Source organism: Zeus faber, assembly GCF_960531495.2.
Source record: "Zeus faber genome assembly, chromosome: 1".
Taxonomy (NCBI): Eukaryota; Metazoa; Chordata; class Actinopteri; order Zeiformes; family Zeidae; genus Zeus; species Zeus faber.
In genome coordinates this window covers 18,509,541-18,532,369 of record NC_137193.1, presented here as the reverse complement: position 1 = coordinate 18,532,369, position 22,829 = coordinate 18,509,541, and the positions used below count along the sequence as shown (strand labels likewise).

At 42.3% G+C, this 22,829-nt stretch overlaps 1 protein-coding gene across 4 annotated transcripts in view; it reads right to left on the bottom strand.

Moving 5' to 3' along the window:
• pleca (plectin a) overlaps positions 1-22,829 on the bottom strand; it is a 51,257-nt gene that overhangs the window by 13,699 nt on the left and 14,729 nt on the right. For all 4 annotated transcript variants that reach the window (XM_080003980.1, XM_080003979.1, XM_080003977.1 and 1 more), the window contains 26 exons: positions 18,315-18,481; positions 14,718-14,833; positions 14,502-14,608; positions 13,355-13,474; positions 13,145-13,240; positions 12,552-12,679; positions 11,735-11,828; positions 10,966-11,120; positions 10,142-10,490; positions 9,499-9,576; positions 9,015-9,176; positions 8,359-8,463; positions 8,046-8,141; positions 7,492-7,617; positions 7,091-7,243; positions 6,852-7,006; positions 5,689-5,815; positions 5,198-5,381; positions 4,550-4,570; positions 3,723-3,880; positions 3,383-3,561; positions 3,059-3,197; positions 2,223-2,579; positions 1,849-1,932; positions 1,657-1,761; positions 846-944 (listed from right to left, as the gene is read on the bottom strand). In XM_080003980.1, coding sequence (XP_079860106.1) covers positions 846-944; positions 1,657-1,761; positions 1,849-1,932; positions 2,223-2,579; positions 3,059-3,197; positions 3,383-3,561; positions 3,723-3,880; positions 4,550-4,570; positions 5,198-5,381; positions 5,689-5,815; positions 6,852-7,006; positions 7,091-7,243; positions 7,492-7,617; positions 8,046-8,141; positions 8,359-8,463; positions 9,015-9,176; positions 9,499-9,576; positions 10,142-10,490; positions 10,966-11,120; positions 11,735-11,828; positions 12,552-12,679; positions 13,145-13,240; positions 13,355-13,474; positions 14,502-14,608; positions 14,718-14,833; positions 18,315-18,481 — 3,660 coding nt within the window. The remainder of the gene's footprint in view (positions 1-845; positions 945-1,656; positions 1,762-1,848; positions 1,933-2,222; positions 2,580-3,058; positions 3,198-3,382; positions 3,562-3,722; positions 3,881-4,549; positions 4,571-5,197; positions 5,382-5,688; positions 5,816-6,851; positions 7,007-7,090; positions 7,244-7,491; positions 7,618-8,045; positions 8,142-8,358; positions 8,464-9,014; positions 9,177-9,498; positions 9,577-10,141; positions 10,491-10,965; positions 11,121-11,734; positions 11,829-12,551; positions 12,680-13,144; positions 13,241-13,354; positions 13,475-14,501; positions 14,609-14,717; positions 14,834-18,314; positions 18,482-22,829) is intronic.

Here is a 22,829-nt window from a genome sequence, read left to right as displayed (position 1 = left end):
CTGGCTGGCTGACGAGCCTGTGCACCGATACCTCTCTGCAAGACAGACAAACATTAAGAAAAATGCCTGCGCCGATCAGTGCCGCGTGGGCACTGATTCGGGGCAATTTGGGGCAGCTGTGCGGCCGCCGGAAGGAAGCCATGATTAAGCCACGGCTGAACCAGACCCCTTGGTTTGTCACATAGTACTACTGGATGTAAGAGTGTGCAACACTTCGGGTACTCCAACAATTGTTTTGTTCCACAATCAATCGTGTTTTCAAATTTACGGTATCCCAATTATAAGAGCCAACATTCTGGTACTGTTTGATAAATAATGACAAATGATTTCCCATACATTATTATCAGTCCAGGTACTCCTCACTTAGCAACTGAGCTCCGTTCCTAGGACCAGATTTTTTAATGAACTGGTCGATAAGCGACGACCCGTGTTATTTCACGGTAAGGGGGCGTGGCCATTGCGAACGCTAGTGTAGTGAATACTAACAGACTGAGACTGGTTTGAGACTGAGAGTGGTGATGAGATAAGATGTATATAGTGTATATAGTATATATAGTGTATATAGTGTATATAGTATATAAAGCGTACAATACAGACTGGTCAGAAGGCTGGTCGTAAGTCTGAACGGTCATTGAATAGGTAGGTCGTAAAGTGAGGAGTATCTGTATTATAATTATAATTATAATAATAATTATTATTATTATTATTATTATTATTATTATTATTATTATTATTATTAATAATAATAATAATAACTATTATTAATAATAATAATAAATAACAGGGTTTTGGGCATCATTCTTTTTGTTAATGCAGTTTAAAGTCTTTGAGGTGGGAGTAATTACCTCTTCGTCTTCCAGGCGGCGCTGTGTGTTGATGATGAATTTGATGTACTGGCTTGTCAGAGTCATCAGTTCACTGTAGCGCATTCTCAGGGTAACGTACTGAAAGGCAGTGCATCGAACAGATTAGTTCAACATTTTAATCAAACACATTATTTTTGGATATACGTATACTTCTTAAAATGCTTTTCTTTTCCAACACCAATAACAATTCTGTTATTTCTTTGTTTCAGGCTCATAACAGATCCCAGCAGAACATAAGGTTTTGTTTTTGATTGAATTATTTTCTCAAAATGTTGCTATTTTCTCAGTAAATAAAGAGTTCATATGGCTTAAAATATGGCTTATGTACATTATAAAAATTGTTTACATGCATTTATATATTATATAGATAAAAAAAAATATATATATATATATATATATATATTTATTCTTCATGTTTTTTTTATTTATATATATGATTGATATACTTTACATTGGGCCTGGCTCTATGTATAATAATGCATTTGATGTATTTATAATATACAATATATATAATGTAGATATATAAGATAAGATATATATAATCTAGATTACTATAGATTAAAATTTATAACATATATTGATTTATGTACAAGAATTTCATAGCCAACAATATCTGCTTCCATGCTGTTTTGGCTTTGTTTTGCTTATGACAATAAAAACCATGAACCTTGAAAATGTTGAAATAATTTTTAGACTGATGCAAATAAAGTCTTCACTTAAGTACAGCACATAATCCTTCGCCTTGGAGAGGATATTGAGAAGAGATTACTGTCATGTTTTTAAATTGTACCTCTTGAATGATATCGTCGGACACAGACTCAATCTTGGCTTTCTTCAGAGGCGATGTGATAGGATCCTGGAGCGCTTTGTAAGTCACCACCTGCAGCTCGTAATCCTGAAGAAAAAACCTAGTCAATTCAACGCAGATCAAGTTAAAGAGTAAAATTCTATTTTCTTCAAGAACAATGCCAACAGTACAAACCTTGACTGCATCTATGTATCCCTTGGCATACTTCTGGCAATCTTCCACCTTGTCTTTGTTCTTCTCAATCTCCTCTAGCAGTTCCTGCAATTGATTAAAAAAATATATATAGATCATATAAGTTGCACAATACAAACTCTTTCTCTCTTTATTTTCATCTTTTTTTTTTACAATATACTTCAAACTTAGCAGGTCGACTGTGGGGTCGTAGCCCCACATGGGCTCGCTTGATATGCATTGGAGTTATCTATCCATCTATATCAAAATACCTTCACCTGCTCCAGCTGTTTCTTGAAGCCCCAGCTGTTTTGGATAGGAACAGCTAAGATCTCTGCATCCATCCATTCATCCATCCATCTATCAATCTTAGATACCTTCTCCTGCTCCAGCTGCTGCTTGAGGGCCTTGCTGTCTCCGATGGGAACAGCCTGGATCCCCTCCTGCTTCTGCTGTGCGTCTCTCAGCCAGTGGATCAGCCAATCGTAGCTCTGGTGATAGGACTTCATCTGGCGTCCCAGCATCGCCAGCTCACGCTGCCTCAGTTCCATCTGCACGAAGACGGCCTGCCAGCGCTCCAGCAGGGTGGCCGCCAGCGTCCGGAAGTGCTCCAGGTCCACGTCGCGCTCGCTGTGCACGCGGGTCATGCGCTCATTGATGGCCGACGCCTTCTTCAGTTCGTCCTGCAGCTGGTCAAACACCTCCTGGTCGGCCTCGGCCTCGGCCCGCATTTTCTAGGGGAGGAAGGGACGGCAGAGGGGGGAACGAAATTTCATTTTCACTAAGTCATTTTTGTATGAATGTTTGATTCAGCATTTGTACATCCTTATTGAATCCTCATTGAATGATAATAAATAGTATTTTATTATGTAAATAAAATAATAAAGAAAATATAAACGTAAAGAGAAAAAAGGAACATAAGAACAAAAAAAATGTTATTTGTTGTTTTTTAATTATTATTTTATTATTGTCTGTAAGGTCAAAGCAAGTTTGTGGGTGGGTCGAGGGTTAAAACTGGAAATGCTTAGTGGATCCTTTTTCCTGTGCCTTTATGTATTAATGATACATTCACCAATAAAATGTAATTGCAAATTAAAATTAATTGTATAAAGTCCAGATATTTATTTTTCTATATTTCATGGACTAACTAAAGGTCTAACTAAATTAGAAGAAATCTCACACACCCGCCTCCACATTTTCATTTAGGAAATACCTTCAGCTGGCTGCGGTAGTTCTCCACCTCCTCTTCATTGGGCGGCACGTTGTTCACTTCCCGCAGACGGGTCTCGTAGCTCTTCAGCGTGTCCTCTGCCTCTTTGGTGCTTCGGATCACCAAATCGATGGTCTTCAGCCTGAGGGGAACAAGAAGACATTAGAGGGGAGTCCAAACTCTATCTCAACTGATCCACTGATCCGGCACTACACCAACACCAGCTAATGAAGTGTAAATATCTGTGACGGCTGTGTTTGTTAGGCTTACTTGTCTAGGTAGGTGGTTGATAGGCTATAAACATCCTCCAGTGACAGTGAGGCTTACTTGTCTAGGTAGACGGTTGACAGGCTATAAACATGCTCCATCTTCTTAAGGGTGAAGTCGAGCTCGGAGCGCAGTATTGGGGCGGTGCTGGACTGCTGCGGTGAGGCCAGAACCTCCTCCGTCTTCTCCGCCATGTTGTTCAGGTCTTTTTTCAAACCCTCGAGTTCCGACTGGACTTTCTGTCATCCAGAAATCCAGAAATATTTTGTGTTAGAGAACAGATATGCAGTTTGACTAATAAGATGGACTTAGCGCAGAAATCCACCGGAAAATCCATCGATATTCTCGGGCATATTGCGAGGAATCAACACGTTTTTTTTCCTGATGATCTTAAACGAACCATCTGCTCTGCGGTCTTCAGTGCGCAGGCTTTGAGCGGCTCCTTGTCGACCAGCTGGCGGAGTCGAGTGACGGTGCGACTCTCACAGCCCTCTAAACAAAGGCGCAGGTCCTTCAGCTTGGACAGGTAGGTCCTGCACACGGACTCATCCTGCTCGCCTGGACGGACGGAAGACATGGAATTTGGTTTGTTTGGATACCAAAGGCATCTAGAAGAAAACCCACTTTTAATCACATATTGACAACAGGTGGAAAATCCAGGTTCAGAAAGTAAAATTCCACTGGCAGATGTTGATTTGCTGATAAGCATCAACCCAGGGGTCCAGCTCAGTCAAATGAGCCGCATCGGTGCATGGCTGGAGGAAAAACATGGAAACAGGACTTTTAACTCCTGAATTTGGCATTATGAACCACTGGAAAAGTAAGTACAAATGAGGAGTTTCACGGAAAAATTCACTGAAATTATGTTATTTAGGATTAATTCATTTTGCTGAGGCTTCAGCAGGATTAGTGCGTACGATTCACGAGGTACACAGTAAAATATAGCACAAATCATACTTCATGCTTACTGGAATTGGCTCCGTATTGATTATAATCCATATCTTTTATTGATTCCGAATGGGAGAAAACGTTAGCAAACAAACCCATGCTTGTGACAAAAGAATGCAATGAGAGGGGACGTTAGAGAGGAGACGGGAATCGGTGATGGTGATTTAGATGAAGTCGTGGATGATTAGGATGGAGGTGGAGACGGAGAAATGGAACAACACAGCACAACGGCCACAGCTGCAGACAGCCAAAAAAATAATAATCCACCGAGCACCTTACCTGCGACTGGAGCCACACAGCCTGAAATACGAATTAAACCGTCAAACACTGACAACAATGGGAATGAATGCATCGACCGAATCACATGAATGTATGCGTCGCAGAAAATACATTCAAGGTAAAATGGGTGTGCTGCCAGGGTGCCTGCAGGTATGAGAGAGCTCGAGGTAATACTTTAACACCCATTTTTGGACCAATCGTCTCTCAATTATTAGGTTTATGGTTTTATAACATAAGAAATGTCAACTCTGGTGGAGAAGAAGTCGACTCATTTTGAGTCTACATTCATCTCGTCTTTCATTGTAGTTGCCATGTAGCGTCAGAGGATGGCGCCGCCAGCTAGTGTTATCATCAGTATGTATGTGGAGTGACGCAAGGGACGTGAATCCAGCTGGAGCAGTGGTTGCCCTTGTCAACGGTCATTATTAACAGATCAGTGATCATTATTCAAAAGTAACTGACAAATTGACCCATCAGAATCAGATGACTTTTAAGGCCTGATATTAATAAAACTGAATTTAAGAAGAAGAATTCATACTTTTTAAGGACCTGCAGTCACCCTGGGTGCTGCATGTACTATATTGGTGATAAAATAAAAGGAATGGAATGTGGATGTGTTTTCTAATGATGTTTGGATGCAGACCCCACCTTGCTCCACGTTGCTAACCAGCGTGTTGTAGTGCTGGCTGGACCTGTTGTAGCCCGCCTCCACCTGCATGCGGTCCTCCGCCCCGAAAAGCTGCGAGTCCTGGCTGTCCCGCAGGAAGTCCTGGTAGTGCAGCTCCAGGTTCCTTAGGGCCAGACGGTACTCCTCCACCTTCAGGGTCTTGAACTGCGCCGACGGAGCGAGAGAGGGAAGGAGTGAGGACCAGCGTGGAGGGGCAGCGTTCAGGGAAACTTTTGTAAGAGAAAATCAGTCTCTACGGGATTTTGTGGGGGTTTTTATGTGATTGTAATTATTATTGTGAACTTTGTGAAGCAATTAAAAAATGCATGATTCGACTGATGGCTACATTCAATTTGTAAAAGTCGTGGTAATTTTGCTAAATTGCAAAAACTCTGGCAAAAATAAGAGAGCGTGCATTAATTATTGCGATTGCAAAATGGCCTGAGGTTATCAAGGTGTTTCATGCGGTTACCATGGTGATGTTCCAGGATTTGATGATGTGGATGTCTCTCATCAGGTATTGCCATGACAACAGGCTCTTCATGTCCACGTGCATGGTCTGCCACATGGTCAGAAGCCTCTGCAGGTTGCCGTCCAGTCTGAGGAAAGATAGAAAATAAAACGTAACATGGCATAAAACAAAAAGACACGGTGGGAGGAAAGAAGGATTAAATAGACACAAAAAGTCAAATTGCCAAATTCATAAAATTGCCAAATTCATAAGACCCCTAAAGTCAGAGGCCAAATGGATTTATATGCGCTCTAGTGGTCCAGTAGGGTATAGCACCCTTAAAAAATAATGTTCTTCTTGTCTTTTGTCTAATTTTGTTTTTGTTAATGTAAAATACATTTTATGTTGGACGATGCCAGACACAAAATGAAAACAAGCATTGGAATTTCATACTTCAATCTTTAGAATTAATTAAACACGGATTTAAACCGGCTACTGAACATTTCTGGACCGTCTTCATTTACGGTTTTAAAATCTGTCCCATTTGAATTTAATTTGATGATAAGTGAATGATAAAAAACGAGATCAGTGCTCTTTCTGTAGTGGTCATTAAAGGACTCAGGATCATTATAAAAGATCTATCACCACACGATTTATGGCCACTGATGCAATGATGACGATGACTATAATTATATAAAAACCTGGCAGCATTTATTGGTTCTTTAGCCAAAATATGTCTGATCGCTCAGCGGCTGCCGTTAAAAGGGAGAAACCTCCTTCCTGTGCCCTTTTCTATTTTCACACCTTTTATACTTTTTTTTTTTTTTTTTTTGGTGCTTTTCCTCATCTGTTTGAGGTTATACTGTAGAACTGGGGGTTGATGTCAAATCATCCCTTTAATAAGGTACTGTAAAGGCATTTTATATAATTTTTTCTCCATCCCATATTGACAGTTTTACTGACCTCAACTAGCTTTGCTCCTTTATCAAATTCACCGCCTTTCACTTCTTGAGTGTACCGACCCGTGCCGGACCCCGCCACCACACGGATAACGCAAGTACATTGAATGGCTGTTTCTAATAAAGTGCTCACTAAATAAAGTATCAAATATGAGATTATTTTGACAAAATAATCTCACGGATTACCACTTTAACGATAAATGATTAAGAGGCGTTAAAACCTACCCGGCCACAGCGTGCACCGCCTCCTTGTTGGTGGGAGGAACCAGGAAGCAGACGGACGGCACCGTGGCCTCGCTGCCCTTGTCATTGAGAACCCTCCACTTGAACGGCTGAGAGTTACTGAGCAGAGCGCACTCGTCCCCCCGGTGGACCGTGATCTGGAGGAGAACAGAGTTTTTCGGGGTAAATGTTTTGGTGAATTTCTTGAAATTCCTGTGGTTTTCCGCTGGAGCTTCTCTCACCTCCATCTGCTTGAAGTCGCACACGGCCTGGATGGGCTGCTTGCCCTTGATGGCGGTGGCCGGATTTCGGGGTTTCAGCTGGATCACGTTCTTGGCGCGCTGGCTCAGACCGTCCAAGTGGGTTTTAAACTCCTTCAGCTGCTCCTTCTCATCCTGAGAGAACAACAAGAAAAACAGATTGTGATTGACAGGCAGATAGATAGAGGGGTATAGATAGAAAGAGAGAACAGAATAGACATATCGAGAGAGGTATAGATATAAAGAGAGACAGAGAGAGAGCGAGGTACAGTATAGACTCAGAGTGGTGATGGATGGATGGATGGATGGATGGATGGATAGACAGACAGACAGATAGACAGACAGATAGTAGTTGTGAATCAACAATGTAATAAAATACTAACGGCTGCGTCCTGCAGCAGATCCTCGAGCCGCGTGACAGTGATGGAGCGGTCGCACGTGTACTTCCTCCTCATCGTCTCCTGCATCTTCTTCAGCCTCTCCTCCGCCTCCTTCACGTCGGAGAAAAACTGGACGGTGGACGGAGAGGGTACCGCTGAATGTCTTTTTTTTTTTTACTTTACTATTGCATGGCTGAATACTCACTCCCACCCCCTCAAAAAGAAAATAGCCGGTTAAATATGTACCATGTACAATTATGCATTGACAACTGAAAAATGGCGAGTGGTCATAAACTGTTTTAAAATTAGAACATCAACCTGTAGCTTTGAACAAAACAAAACCCATTAAAAAAAATACTGACATTTTACATAACGGCATATTGTAGAATGTGTTCTTCAAATTATATATCTATATATATATAAATTATTAATTTATTAATAATAAATTATATAATATGAATCATTTATAATTATTTTGACACCTTAAATACACAGAATAGAATAGAACAGAATTTACCCCCAGGGATTAAGGAAGTGTTATCTGATCTGAGACGTACTTGGAAGTAGGCCGTGTTTTCCTTGAGGTGCGTCTCGATGCAGCAGCAGAGCTGAAGGATCCAGCTCCACTGGGTCTGCAGAGCAGCAGTGAAGGCCTGAAGGAGAAAACATCTCATTGTTTAAAATAATGATACCGTATAAAGTACTTTTTTTTTTTTTTTTTTTTAATGTGGTATCCAGTGTGTTGTAATAGTAGGAAGTAATATCTAACTGTTAAAGATAAAGTGTTTAAAAAATACGACACTAGGATGATCATGAAACCATGTTTTGTAGTGAACAGCAGTAGGCGTGGTCCGTCATGTGCCTTCCTACCTCTATGGTCTTCCTGGCTTGGTGTTCGTCCCTCAGCAGCTTGTCTCCTGTGGCCTGGACCTGGTTCATCTTCTTCTCCCTCAGCTCCAGCTCCCGCATCAGACCCTGATCCAAAAAAAAACAAAAAACATAGAAACTAAATATAACCATTATAAACACTATAACCAGATGCTGATGTAGTCCCAACCTTTTCTGACTCACAGCCTCACTTGAAAATCTCAAAAATGTGGCGATCAATGTACCGTTCAATAAGATCCTCTCTTCCGGGTCATTATAGTGGTTCCCCAGATTTTAAAGAAAAATACAGTAAAATCAGTTCTTAGTAAGTCTAAAAGTTTCAATTTGATAAATACCACGACATGAGTTTAACTTAATAAAAGCTGCCATTAAAATCGTTTGCCAGTGATTTGGCGGCTCTCTTGCACCACTCGGCTGCTGCAACCCACACTTTCAAAATCACTGATGCAGGGTCATATAAATATAATTTTTATTTTATTTTAATTGTTTTTTTTAGAAACTACTGTAAAATTACCAACACGCTGTCATCCTATTTGTATTTCGACCTCGCTTAAGGGACAAAAAAAAAAAAAAAAAAAAAATTACAATTATAAAAAAACCAAAGGTGGTCATTGATCATTTCACCCCCGACAGCGTACCGAGTAGTTGTCCTTCTTGGCCGTCACGTTGGAGTTGCGTTCGCTCCAGTCGAAGTTCACTTCTTCTTCCTCCTTCTCGTTCAGCCACATCAGCTCCTTTGTCGCCGCCAGGACGAAGGCGTGGAGCTGCTCCAGATTCCTGAGGCGGCCCTTGGAGGTATTCTGCGGTAAAAGGGTGTTGTTGGATATTGCCGCAGGTGCTTTGCTTTGTCATTTCATCTTGTCACGAAATTTCGGAGAAAGTTTATTAACTTCTTAACGTGACTCAGGCGGGTCCATTTGTGGGTGGAACGCCACGATAAATACATGATTATTTTGATAATTAGAGTTCCTTTGACAAATATTTCAGTGGTACGTGATGTTTACGGGCGACCATTGCGTGTTCTCTAAAAAGTTGAGTGCTGACAATCTTGATCATCTCACTCACACCAACGATCTTATTTGCATTTTCTGAACAGTTACCCCACAGTTCTGGATAACCTACCAGGAGCTTTCCATACTGCAGCTCCAGCTTCCCCAGATATTCACGATAGGCTTCTTTGCTGGCGGGCGAGACCTGACTCTGGTTTGGGAGAAAAGGAAAGTTATCAGAGACACGGACAGGGCACGGGCGGTCAAAGAAGCTCGTCAAAACTGAGGACAAAACTAGCTTCCCCTTCAGGGAGTTCATCATACTCTGTCTTAAAGGGTAGGTTCGTCATTTTTCAGCCCCGCCCTTAATACAATTGTGGTTCCCATCATTTACAATTGGCAACATTTTATTCCTTAAAGAAACGTTAAATCTCCTTTTTCGACAACTGAAACTCACATTATAGGCATTGTTGTTTTGAATAACAATGAATTATATTTAAAGGTCCGTTTTTGCAATTCCCGCAGAACATCCCAAATGTAACTTTGCTACAACAGTTGCCAGAAGAAAGCGACACAACAGAAACACTTCCCGTTTCTAGTCCATAGCAGCGGATCAATAAAGCCCTGACAAAAATGCAGATTTGTAATATTTTTTTCCGTATAAGACTGCATTGTGAGTTTCCTGTTTTCGAAAAAGAGATTTAACTCAAACGGTTGCCCTAAAGGACTGCATTGAAATGCAGCAGAGTGGATGTCTAATTTTGATCTGCGCGTACCTCGTCCGCCTTGGCCCTCTCGATCTTGGAGCGGAACTCCTCCACGGACTGGTGCAGGCCTCGGTGGCTGCCCAGCTGGGACTCCACAGTGGGCAGGTCGGAGCCCCACTCGCCCTGGTCCACGCGGAGCTGGTTCTCCTCCACCCAGCCCAGCAGGTCCTGGATGTATCGCAGCGTCACCTCGTCCAGCTCGGGCCGCACCCTCACGGGGGCCTGCCGCAGGACCTGCACCGTGTGGCTCTGACTCTGGCTCTGGACCTGGGGAACCTGGACGGTGGTCACCCCGGACCGGAGCCGCAGGTTGTACTCACTGCGCAGGTTCACCAGCCGCTCGTGGAGACGGTACACTCTGGAAGGCAGTGGACAAAAGACTTGATAAATACTATATATGACAATATTATTATTATTATTATTATTATTATTATTATTAATAGTGCAGTGGGAAAAGATTATTTGATTTGAAAATAAATTGTGGATAAATAAAGTGTGTTTGTTGGGTTGTGTATGTTTACTTTAAATGAAGCATCTTATTTTTTGTCGGTTATTGTTGACGTTTTAGACATGTTTTTAAGTATATCAGCTCTATACCCACTCTACACGCTAATCAATAAGTGCCAACGTTCTTCTACTTACAGTAAAATCCCGGAAAAAAAGACGTCCCGGTTCTAACGAGACTTCAACAATGTCTCTGCGTACTGCAGTTGCTGTATTTCAGATACTTTTAACCCGAAAAACACAAAGATGATTAAAAATAATAAAATACAAGCAAAAGCAACAGGGTTCTAGCCCTCCGGGCGGGACCCCGATAATAAAGTATTTCTGACCTGCGATACATCTGCTCGGCCTGCAGGTGGCGTCCGTCTTTGAGCAGTTGAACGTCGTTGAACAGGAATCGGATCATTCCTTCGGCCTTTTCCAAGTCCGACTCCATCTCCGCTGCGTGCTGCGCGGGTTTCCCCGAGCTCAGCATCCTCACATCCTGAGACATAGAGAAAGAAAGGGTTTGAAAATTTTAAAAAAAAAGGGCAATCATGGAACTATGTTAATCAACATCTCAGTTGGCTTTCTTTTCCAGTCTCAAAAAATGGTTCTCAAACTTTTCTTATCAGGGAAAAATTGTATCGGTGGATATTAAGAGTATATACCAAAGACTGAGCGATAACAGTGAAACTACAATCAAAACAGCCATCATTGTACATTTTTAAACGGTGCTTACATAAATTAAATAATGGAAAAGTTTATCTATAACTTATTTGGCTAGGGACCCCCTGGCACCTCTGTAAGGACCACTGGAGGTCCCTGGACCCTACTTTGAGAACCCCTGCTTCAATATAACAGTCCACACACAATGAATCAATCCACACGCCAAGCAGCGCCGCGATAGTGTCAATAGGTGGCGCCCAAAGTGCACCGAGAAAGCCCTGCACTGCTCCAACGACTCCTGACACCAGTCATGCTGCATATTTCTGCGTTGTTGGGGTTGTCTAGTGGGATATAATATCCAACGATCACCCGGACAACCACGCTGTTATAATTTGGGTATTCTTTCATTTGTGTGTGTTTTTCATGTCTGGTCGGAGGTGTTCAACGCACCGTCTGCAGCAGCGTTTCCACCTGGTTGAGCTGCTCCTCGCACACCCCGGACTCCATCTGGACCTTACTGACGAGCCTCTGCAGGCGCTCCAGCCTAAAAACAAAACAAAAAAAAAAAAAAAAACGGAAAAAAAAAAGTCAGGGGTCAGACGTTTAACAGCCCGTTTGGGAGGAAGAAAAGACGCCTGGAAATACAGCTATACGTCGGACCCTGGAGGCCTTATCGTGGGAAAAATGCCGCGGTTGACTGACCCCACGGAAGGTGCCGTTCATCAATTCAATGGAAACCCGTTTTAAAACGTTAAAAAAAAAAAAAAAGAGCACTTACTCCCTTTTCTGGTGAAAGAGAAACCTCAGTTCATAGGCGTGATTCATGAAGGCCATGATGAAGAGGACCCCTCCTCTAGATCTAGATCTGATGCTCTGCTGTGCAGTGATGGTGATGATACTGAACAGTGTTTTAATAAATCTCTTATATATATAAATCTCCCCTTAAAAGTCTCATGACACTTTTCCCCGAGCTGCCCCACCCCTCCGCTCACTTTGAATAACAACCAAATGACCATTTTTTTTATATTTTATTTGCAAATATCGTTGCCATGGCAATCGGGTTGCCTGTTTCTTGGTGAGTTATCGGGCGTTGACTTCCACAGACATGTGTTTCCTTCCACTTTACAATGGAATCTCAGTTTCGCTCTTTTTCCCTTTCTTCTTTTTAACCAAAGTGGACTTAATCGCGGCGATGTGAGTCACCATCACGGCCACAGAGCCTCTGGCGGTCCAACCACGATTTCTTTCTATTTACGTTTCTATTTACCTCTCGAACTCCGTCCTAAGGAGGCGCTCTCGCTCCAGGATGGCCACGTGCAGACGCCCCCACTCCTTCTCCACGTCCAGGGGGTGGAAGCCGGGCGGGACCTTGATGTGTCCGGCCTGGACCGCCCTCTAAAGGACCAGGGCCAAAAAGTCACCAAACATGCGATTGAACGCATAATAATGCGTTTAAACTATAGCGATGCTTAAAATAAAAGAAAAAACACATAAAAGTTCTGGCGATATGAAGAAATCAGGAACTTGTTCCATTTCTGAGGCAAAACATTTTTTTATTTATCGGCTATTATCTTTAATAAGACATTATATGTAAGATATTATAGGATATTGTAAAAAAAATTGTTTATTTTGGTTGTTTTCTTATTATGGAAAACTCCAAAACATTAAATTACGAAAAGAAAAATGTGCAGCACTTTTTACAGTTTTTAATGCAAACTTGTTTCAATTCCTTAAAGAAATTATATTTGCAACACAGACTGCTTCTATGAATGTTATTCAGCTGAATCTGGAGGCCAAAAAGGTATTTTTCTCTTATCCCCCGTCCTTCAGTTCAACTGGAATCCTGCATTTGAGACTGACCTCAAACGACTTGAAGATGTGCTTGGAGCGGTTCTTGTCCGCCTCCTTGGCCGGCAGCTCCGTTTCCTTATATTTCAGGAACTGACGCCAAAGAACCTGCAGGTGAGAACCAAGCGGGATGGATGAAGTCAAAATCAACAACGGTGAAGGACAAGCGATGTGCGACGTCCCAAGCCGGCGCTGAGGAAGGATGTACGAGACGGGTCCCACCTCGATCTCCTCGTAGCTCGTTGGGAACTTCCTCTCCTCAAAGACCAGGATGTGGTGTCGGATCCACTGCAGCAGCATGGTGACCAGCTCATAGTACTCCTGCCAGAGCAGCTCCAGCTCCTGGAGGGTGGAGGAGGACGGGGAAGGATAGAGGAAAAATGGAGATGGATGGAGAAGGATTGAGGAAGGATGGGGAACGATGAAGATGTGTGCACATATTTAGATTTTTTTATATACAAATAACCCCTTAAACAAAAATCACTGTCAAATGAAGCACCTACTTTTGAATTGAGACATTTCCGAAACATTTTATCTCTGACGTTTCATATATGCTTATTTTGTGCATACAGTATGTGACAGCCAATCAGTTCAGATGAAAACAAAGTTATCGCCTTTTCCAGAATCTTTCAAAAGGTCAAATATGTCTTTTCGCGACTTTGAGAGTCAGTTTCATGTAGATCCTTTCTCGACAAAGGCTTTTTTGGTCTTTTTTGGTTCATTTTATGCCACTATGGTGGCAAATTCTTTTACCTGTAATAATAGATGTCTCCCTATCGCGGAATAGCCATTTATTGGCATTAAACATCGGTACACAAAAATTTGTGTCATTTGTGTAATTTTTTTTTTCATTGACCCAACTATTCATTGTGACATTTCCCACATTGGTTTAAAATTTTCCCTTAGATTTGGATGGAAAGGTATGATTGTGGCATCAAACGATTTTACACGAAACAAATCCCGATCTGCTCAAACACTTGCAGTCAGGCGACTATGTAGTAATTGTGACAGCTCTGCTCTCTCCACACCTTTGAGGAAGTGGTGGGTGGTTTTGTGGGTTTGACACATTAAAGTGACTCATAATAAGCATTTTGAGTTTCAAAACGCTTGAAAAAACATATGGTGTTATTTTTTGTTTTTGACCAGATTCGCCACACTGATATCCCCTTTAGTAATTTGATCTCATTGAAAACTTTTAGCAGACTTGATGTCATTATAGCACCAGAACCTTCTGTATCTGAGGAAATCTGCACCACCTCTCCAGTGGTGTAGGTTTCGTTTGAACATTGTCTGGGTGGCATTTACGCCCATGCCCACTCAACCTTCTTTAGAAATGCAGAAAAAAACGCTCCGGGAACTCAAGACTCACGTTGGCTTGGACGCCGTCCTGGACGTCCGGCACTCGGGGAATAACGTCGTACAGAGAGGAGACGTACGTGATGATGGACTTTTCATCCGGGTGAGGAACGTCAACGTCTAAAAAAAGAGAAACGACACATTATGAGGAACTCGCAAGCTTAACTCACTGCATGAATTCATCATTCAAGTCCGGTAATTAACTGCGGTGGTTTTCCCTCGTCCTCACCCTCGGGGTCCAGCAGCCTGGTGACCCCCAGGTCCCGCTCGGCCACGCTGAAGGCCTGCTCCAGGTTCTCCTGGTTGGACTGGCGGTACACCTTGCTCATGTCGATCAGAGTGGGCCTGGGGAGAGCAGAACACAGTGGAAGTGGGTTATCCAAGTAGGGGATAATGTGCAGCCTGTCGGTCATGATCGCAAAATAACACCGAGACAGGGTGATCAGGAGCTTGTATCATTGAAGATCAATTTGAAATTAATTTTATAACTGCTGTAAATACCTTGAAACCAATCAGAATTGAGTATTCCACAGAGCCCTGGAAGAAGCGCTCATTACTGAACAGAGAGTCAGAATTCAACATTTTTTCACCTTTGAGCTAAAAAAAGGAGCAACAGCTGTGATAACAAAGAAACCTGTAAATTAAAATTGGAAACCATGATTCCCCCGGCCATCTTCCCCCAGTGAGTACGTAATGTCATTTACTTTTCCGCTCGTGTTATTATTATTTTCCAAATCCTAACGCCTGGAGCTGGTCGGGTGATGAGTGCAGTGCCTTTGAAGAGCGCAGGCAGAAACAGGACGCTTCATCCAAAAAAAATCCCCCCTTATCATGTTCTACATGAAGAAAGAAAGAAAGAAAGAATTTTCCAGCACTGATTCAAGGAGGTAATTGCACGGAGAAGCCTGCAGATACAAGCACAGCGTCCCATTCAACTGAACTTCTCCTCATCTTGCTGGAAAAAAAGATAACTCCTTTGTGTCGCGCAGAGAAATATCGGTAGGATATTTATTTGTCTAACTTTTAAGACGCTTTTCACAGCTGCAGAAACAGCACATGGACAAACAACAGGTGTTTTTTTTGGTTTATTGTTTATTCTATATTGGCAATGTTTTCTACGTTTCTACTTTCATTACTTGCTTTGGTGCGTGCATTAGCCACCATGGGTCAGAAAGCATTAACAACAGACTTCTTAAATGCAAATTCCAAACATCAGACATCATCTCTTTGCACATTTACACATTTCGAACAACAATTACTGGTGTTTTGAATTTTTGACATTTTATTCAACACTGTTTGTACTTGCACCGGACCTGCAGCAACCTGAGTTTCCCCCCCTTCTGCTCATTCTCACATTGCACTACTAATTTCACTTTTGCCATCTTTTTGCCCTTTGTTGTGTGACTATACTATTGTGCAATGTGTTTAGCAACCTGCATTTTTACACAATACAGTCCTTATTTGCATGAATGGATGGCACAATACTTGATAAGAAGAAACCCACTGGACCCAGGAGCCGTACTGGTTTCAAATGCCAGTCAATTTCATTTAACCTCAACTTCAGAGTTAACAACAACAAAGGCTGCAGTAAGTTTCCGTACACTTGCACCACACAGAACTCCCTCTGGCCCCGGGGTGGGCTCCTCTCCATGTAGTCGTTCTGTCTGTCGGTCTGTCTGTCGGTCTGTATATCTGTCTGTCCGACGGTCTGTCTGTAGGACGGTCCGTAATACAGTCTGTCCCTGTCCGTGTTCAGGCGGACGATGTCGGACTCTGCCTCCGAGTCTTGCTCCCCGCTCTGGGACTCCCGGGTCCTGGACCGGTGGGACCCCAGGTGGGGCGCCCACGACCCCCGGTGGGGATGTCGTCGCACGGCATGACCAACCGGTGGTCCTCCAGGTCGCTGGCGGACCCCGCCGCGCTGCTGGAGGGGCTGTGCAGACGCCTCCTGGAGGGGAGCCTTTTCTTCAGGGACAACATCTCGGCGAGGGGTGGATGAAGGTCACGTCAGGACGCAGGTACGAGCCTTAAATCTCAATCTCAATCAAAAATGAGTTTGGAGAAGGAGCGTTCTGACCTTCTGCAGATCCTCTACAGCAGAGAAAATGAGCTGAGGAACCTTCTAAAAACATCAACTCATAAAAACAGTTGCATCGTATTTGGTCCCACTGCATCTTCTGCCAGGTATTCCAACTTGAATCCAAGATTCCCATCTTCCTCTCTCTTCTCTCTCCTTCCCAGTCCAGTCGTTTCTCCCGTGGGATCCAAAACGTTCCTCTGTTGCTCTGAGAAGCGTCTTTCGTCTTCTCCGTGCACGGCACACGTCCTGCTTGTTCTCCTCTGAGGAGGAATCCAAAGTGTTTGCAGCAACCTGCCAAGCCCTCGCAGAGCACACGGCTCCAGGGCACCGAGACTGATACACCCCAAAAAAAAATAAAAAAGTAAAACCCAGAAGAGGATGCCAACACCGGTCCCACATGTTGTTCTTGCATCGCCGGTGGAAGGGATTTTGTGTGTGTGTGTGTGTTCAAACACAATTCTAAAAAAAAAAAACTGAAGCAAAAATAAACTAGGGTTTTTTTGTTGTTTGATTACAGCTCGTGTTTTTGTTTTTCCGCAAATAATGTGCTGCTTGAAAAAGATTAATTTTACCCGATCATTTTATTTATTCACAATTTCCTACATCTATCATTGTCTGTCTGTCTGCCTGTCTGTCTATCTGTCTGTCTGTCTATATGTCTGTCTCTCTCTCTGTCTGCCTGCCTGCCTGCCTGTCTGTCTGTCTCTCTCTCTCTCTCTCTCTCTCTCTCTTTCTCTCTCTCTCTCTCTCTCTCTCTCTCTCTATCTATCTAATACAATTTAAAATCTACATTAGAATGACCAAATTACATCTGATTGTTATCATGCCAAAGGAAGAATTCTCATATTTTCAACATGAACGCAGCTGTTTGACTTTGACAGATTTATCAGGTGTTTGTCCAAACCTGTCAATCCTAAACGACCAAGCTTTTGAAATTCATGTCCTACGGTCAGAGAAGAACCCAAGTTCAGGCAAGCTGAGCAAACCGCAAATCAGTTCTGCATAAGTGAGTGAAAAGCTTTGTCCCAGTTCATCTTTCAAGGTGTATTGCGCAAATTTTGGAGTGTCCGCTTCTTTCGACCTGACTTGACAATGCGGACATCTGGTCTGGAAGAAATTCTACAAATCATTTTTTTCCTTAAACAAATGAAAATAAATGCCAGCTTGGTCAGTATTTTTTCAACCATTGCATTTTCCACATTTTTTCCCCAATACATTTTCCTGAAACAGGTAACAGCATCTTAGAATAAAAAGACCCTTAGTTGAAACCATTTCTTTAAAGTTCACTCAAAGAGGTGCTGCGCACTAGAAAATGTTTCTTGAGCAGTAAACTGAAATATAGGACCGTGTGTCGATCAGCAGCGCCACCTAGTGGTTGAAACGGCGCAAAGCATGCACGGAGGACGTTTAGGTGGCTTTCTGAGAATACAAACTTTAAAATGTGAGGTAAAAAAAAAAAAAAAAAAAAAAAAAGGCCGGTCCAATCCCCACCTACCTCCCTGCTTTGAAGGAGTGAAGCCACGCCTTTTAACTTTTCGTCATCGAGACACGTCGCCCCCTATGCTCGCTACTTGGCACTTTTAAATTCAAAATTCTGCCCATAGAGTAAAAGACAGCATGAGGAGCTGAACGACAGCTTGTTGGTGGCGTGATTTAACCATTGAGCAACACGGGACTCTGACCTGTGCTTGCAGGTGAACAAAGTATCCATCCCTCTGTTTCATTAAACCTCTTCTCCGCTCTGACCTGTGCTTGTGGATGACGGCGTTGAAGAGTTTGCCGTCCCTCCAGCTGGAGGTGAAGTTGTCGCAGCGCAGGCCGGGCTGGCCCTCCACCATGCGCTGAGCCCACAGCAGCAGCTTCTCCTTGGCCGTCATGTCCTCCGACTGCCCGTTCACCTGGATGTCCGAGATCTGGGACGAGACAAAGGTGAAAAGTGGTTTGATTGGAGTAAAGTTTGTGAAGTACACTTACGGTGGAGTGCTCCGCAAGTTGCTTACACCACAACTATTCACTATTCACAAAGTCTTTGCCGTACAAAAACATATATCATACACATATCCGCCGTATTCATTGTAGTTTCTATGTGGCACCACAAAGGGTCGCCACTGAATAGTGTTAGCATTACCACTGCCATGTAAGCGGTGTGGTGGCCCCTGACAATGGTCTTTATTAACAGATCAGCGGCCATTATTGAGAAATAACTGACCCCTGACCCCCTTGCTATTACACAATCAGAATCAAGTATTTCACAGAGCTGTGTAATAATATTCATATGAATATAATACAATATTTGAATCAAAATCATACAAATACAAAGTTTATAAATGATGGGTTACAGGTCGGGTCCTGGGATTATTTCATAGGGGTCTGGTTAGTTACGGTGAATTTCAGGGTTTGGACTTTGATGTGCACGTACAGGCTTGGTTAAAAAAAACAACACCTATGCAGAGCTCACTCTACCATAAAACCATAGTTTTATCAATGTATAGTTAAAAAAAATTGCACATTTGAAAGTTAGGGTTTGGTTTTTCGACTGATTCAGGGGACTGGAAAAAAAACCTCTCCCCAAAAAATCATTGGGCCGATTTCTTCCAGACTTCAGAGATGACTCACATTCAAAAACTTCAACTCCCACCACCAACGATAGTTAAAAGGTCCGCAACCTTTACTACCTTGGAGCAAAACAAAATGCTTTATGATTAGAGAGGAGAGTCAAATTAAAACCACACGGAGGGAAAAAAAACAAAAAAAAAAACTTCCCAAAGCTGCTGATTTCAGTTAAAATCTTTGGAATTATAAATCCTCTAATAAGTGTTTGGAAAAAGCCTGGAAAGTAAACGCTTCAAGTCCATGGGCAAATTCCTGTTTAACGGCTGGAAAAAAATTAGCTGTGAGTCACAGTGCGACCGAGTGATGAATATCCTCCTGCGAACACACTGCGTACTACTAAACACACACAGGGATCCAATAAAACAGACAGTAATTTAAGACGAACGCCAACTCTGTGTGGACCATAGTGCACTGAGCCAGAGCTTCTGTTGACTTTCTGCAGCCAGTCGACAAAGTAAGTGATTAAAATAGAATTCATCACATTGTGAAAACTTTGCCAAAACAGTGTTTGCTGTCTGAGCTATGAGTAAATATCGGTTACTGATTCTAGTGACACTTGCAAAAAGGTTATTCATTGGTTTTGGAACAGTACCAACTCCTCGGGCCTCCATGACTTATCAGACAAGACTTTTCCGCATGAGGCAGTAATGCCTGACATTTTAGGGTTTTCCTTGTTTTGACATTGTAATGCTGCTCTCCCCATAAAAACTCAAACATCTCCTCCCCCCCTTAAATAACTTTGGATGGGAATAGTGACATAGCTACGTGTTGCCTTTCGCAATCGGTGAATTACCAGCATGTTCTGACACAGTTCACCAAGGCCTCTTATAAGTAATGGAAATGTTTGTCGCTTTGGTTTAACTGGGGATATGAGTGAAGTAAATTGATCTAATAACTGAAGAGGAATCAGGAGTGATCAGTCTTTAGTTTGTTGATTGAATCCAAATCAAGAGAAATAATTATTCAAAATCATTCGCTGAGGAATGATTGGGATACTTCAAGGTCTAATTTGATGTGTTGATGTGTGGGCAGAGACTCCCACAAGTGGAGCCTGGGCAGAGACCCGGGAGGGGCAGGGCGCCGAGTTAAAGGCGCCACGGAGTCTTTCTGTGGTCCGCAGCCGGTGCTTGACTACGCCCCTTTGTCCGCCACATTTATACTTTGAATTGTATTTTCAAAATTGTAATTTCCCTTACCTGTTTTACTTTAATATGACACAGAATAATTATTTATTACTTGTTAATTGTGGTGAAAAATTTTAGCTCAAAATTGTCTGCGAGCCATATACCGTCATCGAAAGAGCCATAGGTTCCCGACCCCTGGTTTAGGCTGTTTGCAAACGATGCATTAAGTTGTGCACCTCTGGTCATGAGACATTTCAGGTCACTAGAACAAGCAGCGTTTTATGAGCGACCGTAGAATTAGTTTGTTATTTTTATAAGTTTGTTTTCTAGAGTGAGCTGGTGACTCACAGAGGAGGTACTAATTTAACTGCCGGGCTTTCTTCAAGGAACGGGCGGAGGAGAGGAAAAAGTGGACAACCACCCGGTCCTCCACCCGTTTCCTCCAGGAGGGAAACCCCAGCGCTGCAGTGAGTCAGACTCAGGGAAATGAGGGCCTCCGCCCTCGAAGCCTCTGCCCTCCTTAAAACTTTTGGGAGGATCCGTCCTCCGCCCTCATCCCCCACCTCCATCGTCCAGGAAACAGGAGCACTATCGCAGCCGATCACACGGACGTTTCGAAAATTTGATTGACGCCGGGGGAGCTGAGAGGAAACCAACTCTTTCACCCTTTCATGCTGAGACAACCATGTGCCGTGGGTTTTGGTTTTGGATAAACGAAAGCTACCAGATGACTAAGAGGGAGATTTTTAACATTTAAGAAGTTTTACCTTGTGTGAACTGGATGGTGAACGGTGCCTAACAGTGTCAAATAATGTATTTTTTTTTTATGTGTCCACCTCTCTCAAGAGCAAGAACTTAAACAATAGGAATAAGGTGTCAAATAATTTATTTTTTTCCTGGTGCAATTCAATTAGATGAAGTGAAACCATCCCACTAAAATAGCAGATTTTGCCCCTTTTTTGAATAATAAGTAAGAGTTTTCTGTTTAATGCTACATAAACTATATTTTGGATCATATGAATCCTAGAGAGTAGAGATGAGTTTAAATGGTGTTAAATGTGAAAAAAGGAAATAGATATTTAACAACCAGTTTTTACATGCATGAATTGGATTATATTTAGAGTGAATATCCGTCAGGGAGGGGGCTCCAAATTTTCTCGTGGGAAACTGAGTCAGAGCAGAAAAAGTTCCATCAAACCAAACTCCTTCCCTCCCTCTTTATTTCCAGAATTTCAAAAAAATCCATCTGCTGAATTAATAAATATCCACACCAGGACAGGTTTCCATTCAAAGTGCGTTCAAGTATGAACAGTGTTTTTAATGACTGACTATTTATATTTGCTTCCCTCTGTGTTGATAACAGGTTATATATTATCTATTGAAACGTGTCTTGGTATGAATACACAGAGCTGTTACACAGAGCACATTTTGACAAATATCTGTAATATTGAGAATTAAAACCACAGTGTCACCATTTCATCAACAGAGCGACCTCTATAAGCCTCAATAAAGCATCATAAAAATCCTTATCCACAACAGGAAGCTCTCATTACATTCAGATATATTTATATTGAAACCAAAACTAATTGGGTCGTCTTACCAGCCTCTAAATAAGAGGGAAAATGCTAATTAATTGCATTTTGTAATTCCTCTTGTAACCCACCTATCGAAAGTATTTATTTTACATCACTTTTTATCATAATGACTCTCACACACAGTCTACCTCAGTGTATTTGCTGCTCATTGTAAACACTGTATATTATACTGTAGCTCTTAGTGGATGAAAATCGAGTCCCTCACTAATTCCTTTTTATGTGTGTGTGCATAGCGGCCAATAAATCCTGGTTCTGATTACTGTAAACTGTGCTAATCCTGTACAGTAAGCCCACCCAGTAAATGCAATTCAAGCTTTTAACAGTCAAAATAATAAAAAAATTAACAAAAAAAAAAACGTTTCTGGTAATACCACAAAAAAGAGGGAGTCAAAGGATGGAAAAAGAAAAAACATCCCATAATGCCCTTTACTGTTCCAGACAGCGGCACCACCCCCTCCTCGGTTTGAGGAAACAATAGCTCTCAGTGTTTAGTGTCTCTGGTCTGGAAAACTTGGGAATCAGTGGCAGTTTGTGTATAAAGAGTTTAAGTGCTGCCAAATGTCCAATAAAACCTGTGTAAAATAATTGGCGATGGGACCGTGCTGTAATTCTGTGATTGCTGAGTGAACATCGGCCTCATTTGAAGCAGATTAGTCCCAAAGAGGGAACACTACTTCGATTTTCCATTTTCCATACCATGGTCCGGAAGACAATTTATCATAAAACCGTGTAAACACAGTAAGCTGAACAAATAGACACCATTCAAAATTTGGAAGGGCTGATGGTCATCAAACACGAGGCAGCAATGAATAGATAAGGAGTGTCTGTAAATGTGTAGTGCACGTCCTTTTATTAGATGGCAAACCGTTTTCAAAAACGGCAATTGCATTATGGTCACATGTGTCTTAGTGTATTTTTTGGAACATGTT